General features: G+C 33.4%; 1 protein-coding gene across 3 annotated transcripts in view; it reads left to right on the top strand.

Annotated features, from left to right (window-relative positions):
* sev (receptor protein-tyrosine kinase sevenless) overlaps nucleotides 1-12,848 on the top strand; it is a 65,045-nt gene that overhangs the window by 24,169 nt on the left and 28,028 nt on the right. For all 3 annotated transcript variants that reach the window (XM_033484160.2, XM_033484159.2, XM_033484158.2), the window contains exons 3-4: nucleotides 12,588-12,647; nucleotides 12,751-12,841. In XM_033484160.2, the coding sequence (XP_033340051.1) occupies nucleotides 12,588-12,647; nucleotides 12,751-12,841 (151 nt within the window). The remainder of the gene's footprint in view (nucleotides 1-12,587; nucleotides 12,648-12,750; nucleotides 12,842-12,848) is intronic.

Below are 12,848 nucleotides of genomic sequence, written 5' to 3'. Positions count from 1 at the left end.
CTATTTAATCGTACACGCGCTTATATTAATTTCCGTCATCATGATCTCATCCGTACATGCCCGTACCATGGTTCAGCTTTTACCGCGCTTCCGCTAATTTCACGACTCGATAGCGATGAACCGATACCTCTGGAATGTCTTTTATACGAAATATCACGTGCCCTCACGGCCGTAAGGCAAGCATGGCAGAAAAGCATGCAACCGGGCTTATTCGATTTGTACCGCAGCGATCCCGTTCCCTGTACAGAATATCGCGGACGATGTTTCAAGCGTCCCGTAAACGGTAGCTCGCCGCGGGTTCCGGGGTGAAAGTATGCTCCGGTATGCTCCATCGTTGAGTGCATCTGTAAAGTGGCGGACCACCGGCGCCGAACTTATCTATGACAAATGCTGCTCTCGACATTGGCCAGCAGTTCTAGATGTTTGCGCGCGCACGAGACGTTCAAGATTCCATCCCTCCGTTTGCGAGTAAACAGAATTTATTATGCCGGATACTCGAGGCACCCTTCCAAGCTCGAGAATTAACACGTTCCGTGCCACGTGTACCATAGATTTTTTTTTTTTTTTTTTTATTATTTGATAAGTACATCTGCAATCTGTTACAAAATAACAATAAGCAAGATTTTATAGCTATTTACTCATAATATGTAGATATTTCGCCCACCGGCTCATATCTTCATTGGTTTTCTTCTAGCTAATATAATTGCTATAAAGGTTTTGTCACGTTTTGTTTTTGAGATTAACTTATTTCCTACTTGTCTAGTATTGCACCTCGAGTATCTTGAAATCTGTGTCTGTTGTCTAGCGGTTTGAATCTTTTGAGTCTGCGCGTATCAGTCTGTTCATTTAGTAGTTCGTTTGCTAACATGTTTGGGTGAAGTTCGAGTTTGACAGTGTATTTGTCGGTAAAGTTTTTCATTTCATTTTTGACGGTAGGTATCTGTAGGTCATTGCGTATGTTATTATTCGTTATATACCATGGGGAGTTTGTTATCATGCGGAGAAGTTTCGCCTGAAATCTCTCGAGGGTGTACCATAAATGGTACACGTTAAACTTGACCATCAGGCCACGTGTACCATAAATGGTACACGCGGACATATTTATTTAAAGCGCTGAAGACATACATTTTGTGACAAATTTGATTGTATAAAATATATCTCCACCAAAAGGATGAGAGGCATTGTAAAAAATGCTGTATAGAACAAAGCACATAAATTTGTTTAATCGTTATATACACAATAACTATTAATTACAATGTTTGACTTTTTTCAAGCAAGAGCTGCATAAAAACGGTTGATTCGGGCAATCACTACTTATCTACTGATGATATAATGAAACATTATGTGATAATGTATCAATCTTTAGTCAAAACATCAAATGGCCTGAACGACAAGTTAAGCAAAAATGGCTTGGCACGGAACGTGTTAATGAACACCGTCCAGGACAACGGTTGCGCCCCTTCTCGAGATGCGCCATCGTTCATCGTCTTATGCTTGTCCCACGGCGTACCGTAATCAGTGAACGGGGTTAAAGCGAAATGAGGAGAGAACGGATAGATCATCGTCCCGTGGTAGGATGAAGATCTACGATCTACGGGGAGCTGGGTCGAGCGAGGGCCTGGGCTGGGATGTAATGTGTGTTGAGGTTTTAATGAGGAAGTGAGAAATTAGCGGGCGCAGTGTCGAGCCGTTCTGCTTGCTCCGGCCGTTTTCCACCGTCTGATAGTTTCGTCAACCCCCGTTTGAAAGGTTCGATCGTTAAAACGAAGGAAAAAAGAACGCGGCCGTTTAATGAATCGAGGCGAGTGCGAAGAATTAGCGTACGACGGTCTTACGTCGAAAGCGAAGCCGCCAGGAAAAAAGAAAGTGTCGAGGAACTATAGTTGAGGATTCAGAAACTGTAGTTAAAGCAATTTTGAAATATTTATGACATTATACATACAAGAAGAAAGTTCCGTTAACGTTTCATTCAGCTATCGTACTTGGCAATCGCATTTTCTAGCCTGAACAGCGACGCTTATTATTGGGTTGGCAACTAAGTAATCGCCGATTTCAGTTATAGATGTCTCTCGCCCCCATTTTTATGATATCCGTAAATGTTATATTATAAAATTATTATTATTATTATTATTATTATGTTACCAAGTGTACGAGTACAGTAATTTCTCCCTAATTTGCGCTCAGATTTCGCATAAAAATGGACAATTTTGGGAAGAGGAAATACAATTATTGGGTTGGTAACTAAGTAATTGCCGATTTCAGTTATAGACGTCTCTCGCTCCCATTTTTATGATATCCGTAAATGTTATATTATAAAATTATTATTATTATTATTATTATTATTATGTTACCAAGTGTACGAGTACAGTAATTTCTCCCTAATTTGCGCTCAGATTTCGCATAAAAGTGGACAATTTTGGGAAGAGGAGATACAATTATTGGGTTGGCAACTAAGTAATTGCCGATTTCAGTTATAGACGTCTCTCGCCCCCATTTTTATGATATCCGTAAATGTTATATTATAAAATTGTTATGAAAAATATTATTAACACTAGAAGACTTGACTAATACTGTGGTTCTTTACCCTCAACCTCTATTAAAATCATTAAGAGAAGAAATACAGTCTTATTGGATCTCTGTATCTTTTAATTGATGCACATAATTTTGATTTTGCACAAGAATCTGCGATCCAGTAATTACAAATCAAATTCAAATGAATATCACTGATTCATCCTCAAGTACCAAACGAATATTCAGTGTAATTGCGAACGAGGATTCGGCTTGATACGGGCGAATGAATAAAATGTCAGAAGAGGAATGTGATTAATCGAGACATTAAAAATTATCGTACGCGCGTTTAGACTCGCTTTAACTGTCGCGTGCAACTGCCCGCGCGACGATAATCCCCACAAATTTTCACGTGTTTTCTCTTTCGGCTCGATAATGTTCGGGATATTTTTAGAACGAGCACGCTTCTCGATTATATTTTCCTCGAGGTGAACAGTCCGATTCGTTCCATATTCGATTCCGTCGCGACTTTTCACGTCGCGGCCGTGTAAACGCGTTTATAACGTTTGTCACACCGAGACGGGTACGTACACAGAGTAGTTTAAAGAGCTGTTGTAAAACTGGACTGCCACCAAATGTTTATTAATAACGTTTATCAAGCGCCGGAGGTCCCTTTCCTTCTAAACATTTAGCTGACCTATCTGATACCCTCGAACACCACCGCACGCGCCTGTACATGTGGTACAATCGTTCTGCTTTCATGAGGCAAGAGTAATTGCGTGCTTTAAACGATCTGCTAATATTTCTATGTAACTTGTCAACACCTCGCTTCTGAACGGTATGCACAGTGGCCCATAAAAGTGTTCGTACACCTTTCGAAATGCGATAATTATTTTTACAACTGAACTAGATGACCTGATTTTTCTTTTTAGACGACAGTGGGATTAGTCTTCCAGGTGATGGCTAAAAAGCTTGTTTTTTTAATTTTGACATTACCTGGAATGAAAAGAAAAAATTAAAATCAACCCTCGTTTTTTTAACTTTTTTATCCGAGCTTGTAACTAAAATTTAAAAAATGCCTTTCGTAGATTTCGGTAACTTATACGCGTGCCGAAAATTTGATCGAAATCGGTTAACCCAGAGTCGAGCTACAGGCGTCGAAGGATTTAAAAAACTGTGGTTTTTTTACAATTTTTCGTCAAAATCGTGATGAAACTGCGATTTTTGCGACCTTTAATTTGTTGTAACTCGTAACAACGTGAACCGAAATTTCAATAAATTTTTCAAATGCATATGAATTACCGAGATCTACGAGAAACATTTTTTAAATTTTCGTCGTAGGCTCAGGTAAAAAAGTTAAGAAACAAGTGATTTTTATTTTTTGTTGTTGTTCCAAGTAATAGCAATATTTAAGAAAAAAAGCATTTCAGTCATCGTCTAGTAGATTAGTCCCAGAAAGTTCAAGTCATTTAGTTCAGTTTTAAAATAGTTATTGCGTTTTAAAAGGTGCACGAACACTTTTGAGGGCCACTGTACGTGTTGTTTGTTTCTTGCATGAAGTTGTATTAAGTGAATTTTAACGTCGTATATCTACCACGCTTTAATTCTATTTATTAATACTTTTCAATTCAAATTATAATCTATTGTATTATGCTGTAACAACAATACGTTACATGGTCTGTGTTTATAACATAGCTTTTACATGAATCGAATGCACATTAAATTATAATATTATAATCTTCTATTCCCCCTCCCCATTTGTATTTAGAGTACACGAGTAGAAGGTTTATGTGTAATAACCCTGCATAAGGGTTAATGAAGGATTAACCCTTTGCATTCGGAGAATTTTCTCAGATCACCTATTACCCACTCCGACGTATTAATTTGTGAAGCAGTAAGTAACGCTTCGAGGAAAATGTAAATTAGTATTATAACGTTGAAGATAATTACTGTATTCGAGTAGAATTTGGCGATAAGAGTAGAATAAAAAGCGAAAGAAGTTTGAAATTAATTAGAATTGCATTGATTCAGGTTTATTAAGTACAACATACGGTGATGAACGTAACCTATATGTAATATTACACTCGAAAGTGGCGTAGTTCACGCAGTGTAATTAAATATGCTTAATTATTAATATTACTTATTAATCTTATTATTATTAATATGACTTATTAATATTAATATTATTATTATTAATATGACTTATTAATATTAATATTATTATTATTAATATTACTTATTAATATTAATATTATTATTATTAATATTACTTATTAATATTAATATTATTATTATTAATATTACTTATTAATATTAATATTATTAATATTATTATTATTATTATAGAATTAATAAAATAGAATTTGGTATGAAATGGTGTTGGAATAGATTGTACAAAGCAAAAATCGTTAATCTTAGAAATACCACAATAATCAGTAGTTTTTTCTTTTATTTAAAATTTGAAGGATTCAAGTCGCATCGACATCTAGGCCATTAACGACATGTTCTGTTGATAGATGTTATTTAAAACAAATTGTAGAAGTATTACGGCAGGATTCCTTTAATAATTTGGCAAAGTTTTCTCTAATTCTAATAAAAATAAACAGCGTACGTTCAAGATGGAGGAATTTTCTCGAGAAAAAGAAGTGGGTCATTTTCGTGTGGCCGATCACGAGATCCTGTTTACCTGATTTTCTGCTATTGAAAATAAGTCCTATTGTGTAATGAAAGAAGTCATACGAACTGTGTTCACACAGTTTGTTCGGTTTCCTGGAGTTCTGCTTAATTCCATACTTGTTTGACGTGCGTTATCACTGTACGGCGGCAACTTTATGCAAAATATGCAAAAATATATGCAAAACAATGAAACCAATTATACACTGTATACGTGTACATATTTTCGTTTATTTCTTGTTGTATAATTTGCATTACAATACGTGATACTACGATCTTTTTCACATTGTCAACGATAAGTTGATGTCTTTTCTCGTTAAAGATTAATTTGTATGCCGTAAATGTCCTTGCCGAATGTATGTATGTATTTTTTCCAATATCTTGCATCAATTTCCTTCGGCGGTTTACTGATGCAGACGCGCGTGTGTATGCATGCGTGATGCAAATACGATTTAAGTTTTAATAACGTGTACCACAAACAACAACAAGGTCGGTCTCACACGCCGAGTCTTTTTCACGGCTGCGCGAAACGTCTGAAATTGTGCCAATCGCACACGTCTTACTAAACGCGAATACAGTGACTCCTGTTAATGTTCGGACACTTTTTTTTTCTTTTAGAGCTCGGCTGAACGACTTGTATTCTTTTTTAGATGATGGAGCGATCAATTTATTAGATGCTTAGATTATTAATTATTTAGATTATTTATTATTTATTTATTTATTTATTATATATTTATTATTTATTTATTTATTTATTATATATTTATTATTTAGATTATTTATTTATTTTATTAATACATATGTTAGTAGTACAATATTATGAAACAATAGTGACTTTTCTTATCCTATTATACAAATGCTATGCATAAAAGATTGTCGTTTCTAGTCATGCCTCCCATTTTAATTATATACACATATATGTAGAACTAAATGCAAAATATGTCAAAAATATGTAATATACAAAATCTGGAAAATAAAAACTATATTTTTAGAAATAATTTTTAGAAATATAAATATAAAGTACTATTTTTAGAAAAACTATATTTTTAGAAATATGATTAATATAGTTTTTAAAAACATAGTTTCTAATAATATATTTCTAAAAATTATTTCTAAAAATATAGTTTTTATTTTGCAGATTTTGCATTATTACATATTTTTGACATATTTTGCATTTAGTTCTACATATATGTGTATATAATTAAAATGGGAGGCATGACTAGAAACGACAATCTTTTATGCATAGCATTTGTATAATAGGATAAGAAAAGTCACTATTGTTTCATAATATTGTACTACTAATATATGTATTAATAAAATAAATAAATAATCTAAATAATAAATATATAATTATTTGCATAAACATTCGTAGTCTAGTTATCGCTTTTTAAATCATTATATTCCTGAGATGGAGAAACATCCAAATGCAAAGAGTTAATAATGTTCTCGCGGTTACCAATAAAATAGACGTTGTACAATTTTGCGCTGCTATCGAAAGTCTCGCGTGTAAACGAATTGCGTCTTTATTTCGCTGATGAAAAAATGGCAGCTGCAGGTGCGCTACTCTAACCTCTCGAATCAAGATTTCCGTGCTTATTACTCGAAAATGTCGAGAGGAGTATCATTTATATGCGGCGACTCTCGAACGCAACGGAGTGTCGACCATCTCGGCAATTGGTAAATGGGCTCTCTTGCCTCTCGCCGTGCGTCGTTGAAATAGAAGAGATTTTACTATGCACGGCGGTAGCGCAATGGCCGCCGCAAGGCCTTCCGCATCTCCGTTGAAAACTGCAACGCGTCGATTAGCGGCTCGAAAGGAAATTAACTCCGGCGTGAAAATACAAATGCAACGTCTGGAGCAAATAGAATACTTCTATAACTATAATTTGTTAATACAGTAAATTCTCCCTAATTTTTCTTCAGTTTGTAAATAAAAATAGGCAATTTGGGAAGAGGAGATAAGATCGCAGAGAATTCTCCCAAATTGTCCTTCAGTTTGTAAATAAAAATAGACAATTTGGGAAGAGGAGATAAGATCACAGAAAATTCTACCAAATTGTCCTTCAGTTTGTAAATAAAAATAGGCAATTTGGGAAGAGGAGATAAGATCGCAGAAATTTCTCTCAAATTGTCCTCCAGTTTGTAAATAAAAATAGGCAATTTGGGAAGAGGAGATAAGATCGCAGAAATTTCTCCCAAATTGTCCTTCAACTTGTAAACAAAAATGGACAATTTGGGAAGAGGAGATAAGATCGCAGAAAATTCTCCAAAATTATTCTTCAACTTGTAAACAAAAATGGACAATTTGAGAAGAGGAGATAAGATCACAGAAAATTCTCTCCAATTGTCCTTCAGTTTGTAAATAAAAATAGACAATTTGGGAAGAGGAGATAAGATCGCAGAAAATTCTCCCAAATTGTCTTTCAGTTTGTAAATAAAAATAGGCAATTTGGGAAAAGGAGATAAGATCGCAGAAATTTCTCCCAAATTGTCTTTTAGTTTGTAAATAAAAATAGGCAATTTGGGAAGAGGAGATAAGATCGCAGAAATTTCTCCCAAATTGTCCTTCAACTTGTAAACAAAAATGGACAATTTGGGAAGAGGAGATAAGATCGCAGAAAATTCTCCCAAATTGTCCTTCAGTTTGTAAATAAAAATAGGCAATTTGGGAAGAGCAGATACGATTATTAAGTCGCCGATCGTCAACAATTATAAACACAAGGCGCAAGGCTCGAACAATCGTATCTCCTCTACCCAAATTGTCCATTTTTCTTTACAAGCTAAAAGACAATTGAGGAGAATCTACTGAACTTCGTAATCAAAAAGCTTTTTCACAGACAAAAGTTAGTGTTCAGTCTGACTCGACGTAGGATTGCAAAGGGTTAACGGTGAAATCTATTTATTAACGCTAAAAGTTTGTTCATAGAAGTTGTAATATTTTCTATAAAAGCATCAATTGAAAGTAAAACATTTCAGAGGCAAGCTTCCAAACTTTTACAAACGAATTCTTAGGTAATGAAATTTAGCGGCTCGAAAGGAAATTAACTCCGGCGTGAAAATACAAATGCAACGTCCGAGATGAGGACCCTTGAAACGGAAGAACGAGAGTCGCTATCAACGGTAAACGAAATGCTCGAGCTCCAGAACTGTTGCACGATCTTTCTTGTAGTCCTTGAAATCGTGAAGTACGCTAAATCGCTTTCGTGTGTTTACGTTTCGCGATGCCAAGCGAACACGACTTTCTTTCAAGACCTTCCTTAACCGTTTGGCTGCTGACGTATTTTTTCATAACAAGAAGAGCAACATAAGAAGAGCGCGTTAGCGTTCCTCAGCAGTCAAACGGTTAAGCACGGCTACCGGATTTCTTGTTTATCCCAAAGGGATGAACGGAACTACTTTGCCCCCAGAAGGCTTTCGCAGGACAAAGCTTCCCTAAACTGGTGCTTACGAGAAACGTTACCATCCCTATTGAGGTAAAGTTTATATTTAACCCCCGCCATACCACGTCCGGGATTTTTTCGGACCCAGAGCACGAGGCATGTCTTGACTGTTTCAGACTTGATGCGGTCTGCGGTTTGTTTATGCTGGAGCAACGACGACAAATACGGAAACAGATGTAGCAAATTATTAGACTGCGAACCTTCACGCAAATTCTAATTTATATACGCTATTTTGAAGAAAGTAGAATTAAGGAAAACTTATTAATTATTAAGAATTATTAAAGTATTATAAAAATATTAATAATTATAATATATATATATTATTAATATTATTAATATTATTATATTATCATAATTCTTATATATATATAAGAATTATTAAAGTATTATAAAAATATTAATAATTATAATATATATATATATATATATATAATAATTATGATAATATAATAATATTAATAATATTAATAATTAATTATTAATCATTAAGAAGAATTAAGGTATCCTTCGTCAATTATCAGAGCATCAATTGTGAACAGCAAATGAAAATGTTATTAGAGCTTGATAATTTCTAGGTTTTATTGCATTTTGAAAATCTGCAGATGCCAGAAATGCATGAAGATCCGCAGTCTGGTAATAATAATAGTGAGAATAATAACGATGATAATGACAACAAAAAATACTAGTTCACACTGTTCATATACATAAGGTGATGGGTCCGTCTGGATCCGCGGGTACTGCAAGGGTTAACACAGAATTTGAGAAAACATTTCTACGTGTTCTTTCTTAGCGACCATTAATTACATTCATGTAGTTCTTCGAATCTTCGTTCATGTAGTTCTTCAAAAAATGTAATTGTTTATCCTCTATTTCCCACCCAATCCGATCTAGGTTTTCTTGCTAAATATTCATAAAGACTTTGCCAAAAAATTGTAGGAAAATACAACACTGAATATTCGTTTGGTACTTGAGGATAAATGAGTGATATTCACTTGAATTTAATTTATAATTACTGGATCGCAGATTCTTGTGCAAAATCAAAATTATATGCATCAATTAAAAGATACAGAGATCTAATAAAACTATATTTCTTCTCTTAATGATTTTAATAGGTTGAGGGTAAAGAACCAGTTATTAGTCAAGTCTTCTAGTGTTTTCGCTGTTATTGACATGTTAATTGAAGTATTATCTCAAATATTATTAAAATATTATTTCAAATATTATTGAAATATTATTTCAAATAAGTTAGATAAACATTGACAAGTTTTGTCAAATAACATTGTCAGATGCTTTTGGAATAAAATTTCAAATAATATTGTTATAATGTCGGAAATTTCGTATTCTAAATAATGTCATTTTAAAGGTGCTCAAGTCTGCTTACGAAAGAACCTGTCCCTTCTGGATAAGGGTTTCTTTCTTGAGATACTCATGAATGAACTGCGGATTTCATGCATTTATGTTTCAAAAATTTCATTAGTAGAATATCAAAATAGTCATAGAGAATAGTAGATATATATATATATCTATAATATATATTCTATTATATATATATTTTTATATTCTACTATTCTACTATTTACTATTCTACTATTCTACTATTCTACTAGAGAGATTCTATATCTATAATATAGAATCTCTCTCTCTCTCTCTCTCTCTCTCTCTCTCTCTCTCTCTATTATAATATATATAAATTCTATTCTATATCTATAATATAGAATCTCTCTCTCTCTCTCTCTCTCTCTATTATAATATATATAAATTCTATTCTATATCTATAATATAGAATCTCTCTCTCTCTCTCTCTCTCTCTCTATTATAATATATATAAATTCTATTCTATATCTATAATATAGAATATAGAATAGAATAGAATAATAATAATAATAATAATAATAATAATAATAATAATAATAATAATAATAATAGAATATATACATATAAAATATATATTATAGAAAAAATAATAGAAAATAAAAATAGTAGAATAGTAGAATATCAAAATAGCTAGGTTAAATTATTTCGGGAATATCGATATATTATTCGAAATTTTTTTGAATGATTGAAAGAAGAAACGAAATGTCGATTCGGCATCTATTTCTTGCGGCATCTGTTTTCTCAATTTTAATTTGGCATAAAAATCAGCGGTCTGCTAACGACACATTCGAAACTATCCAGCTAAACTCGTACCTGCTTCCGACGACCGGGTTAATTAACCGCGTCTCTGGTTCTACATGTTGCGGCACAGAATGTGAACCGATCGGGAACGAGAAAGCACAACATTGTGTCCGCGTTCCCGACCGAATCGTTTCCTTCGTACTATGCCGTTCTGGCTTGTTGTCGCCGACAAATGCCCACATCCTCTCGTGCAGAAAGTTAATGCGTTAAACTTCAGTTCGCAAATCCATGCTCGGCACGAACCGGCCGCGCGGCCGTCTTATGAACGTGGGCGTTACTTGAGGCACGTGCCACATGTTCTTGTCCGTCTTCCGAGCACAGCTTCGCCTCACAGACGTTCCAGTTACTTCAATGCCAAAACGATGCAGCGTACGTCCTTTCGTATCGCCACTCGTTACTGATGCCGCAATTGATTCACTCGATTCGTCATTGTGCGCGACCTATTATCAAGGCTCAATGAAATATCGATCGCAGACGAGCACGCGACTCAAAAAGTGTGGATGCGATCAGGTATTTCCCTAAAAATTTTTGCATAAAAATAGAATACTTCTATAACCATAATTTGTTAATACAGTAAATTCTCCCCAATTCTCAAAAAGTGTGGATGCGATCAGGTATTTCGCTAAACATTTTTGCATAAAAATAGAATACTTCTATAATCATAATTTGTTAATACAGTAAATTCTCCACAATTCTCAAAAAGTCTGGATACGATCAGGTATTTCGCTAAACATTTCTGCATAAAAATAGAATACTTCTATAACCATAATTTGTTAATACAGTAAATTCTCCCCAATTCTCAAAAAGTGTGCATACGATCAGGTATTTCCTTAAAAATGTTTGCATAAAAATAGAATATTTTTATAACCATAATTTGTTAATACAGTAAATTCTCCCCAATTCTCAAAAAGTGTGTATACGATCAGGTATTTCCCTAAAAATTTTTGCATAAAAATAGAATACTTTTGTAACAATAATTTGTTAATACAGTAAATTCTCCACAATTCTCAAAAAGTCTGGATACGATCAGGTATTTCGCTAAACATATTTTTGCATAAAAATAGAATACTTCTATAACCATAATTTGTTAATACAGTAAATTCTCCCCAATTCTCAAAAAGTGTGGATGCGATCAGGTATTTCCTTAAAAATGTTTGCATAAAAATAGAATATTTTTATAACCATAATTTGTTAATACAGTAAATTCTCCCCAATTCTCAAAAAGTCTGGATACGATCAGGTATTTCCCTAAAAATTTTTGCATAAGAATAGAATACTTTTATAACTATAATTTGTTAATACAGTAATTTCCCCCCAATTCTCAAAAAGTGTGGATACGATCAGGTATTTCCCCAAAAATTTTCGCATAAAAATAGAATACTTCTATAACCATAATTTCATAATACAGTAAATTCGCCCCAATTTTTCTTCAGCTTGTAAACAAAAATGGATAATTTGAGAATAGAAGATAAGATCGCAGAAATTTCTCCCAAATTGTCCTTCAACTTGTAAACAAAAATGGACAATTTGGGAAGAGGAAATAAGATCACAGAAAATTATTATATATTATATTATATATAATATATAATATTTATTATATATATTTAATACATAATATTAATATTAATAATAATAATAGTAATAATAATATTATATATATATTTAATATATTATATTTATGTATATAATATATGATATATACATTATATATATTATATTTTATATATATATATAAAATAAAATAAAATAATATATATAAAAATAATCGTAATTTTTGTTGTTTTTTTTTAGTGTACCAAAGGCTGCGAAGAGTGGCAACGAGCCCTCGAAACGAGTTGCCAAGCCGTCTGCGTTAGTACAAATTTACTAAATAACCACACCATTCGCACCAGAGCACTGCATGGTTTATTCTCTATTATAATTCTACGATTAATATAACATGAACTGTTTACAGAACGGAACGCAAGAGTTACTGCCGCCCAAGGAACTGTACTGCGTCCTGGGTTGTCACGACGCGTTGAATCGTTATTTTCAACAATTGAAAGGTAAAAC

Source organism: Megalopta genalis, chromosome 18 (assembly GCF_051020955.1).
Source record: "Megalopta genalis isolate 19385.01 chromosome 18, iyMegGena1_principal, whole genome shotgun sequence".
NCBI lineage: Eukaryota > Metazoa > Arthropoda > Insecta > Hymenoptera > Halictidae > Megalopta > Megalopta genalis.
This window is presented reverse-complemented; position numbering and strand designations above follow the sequence as displayed.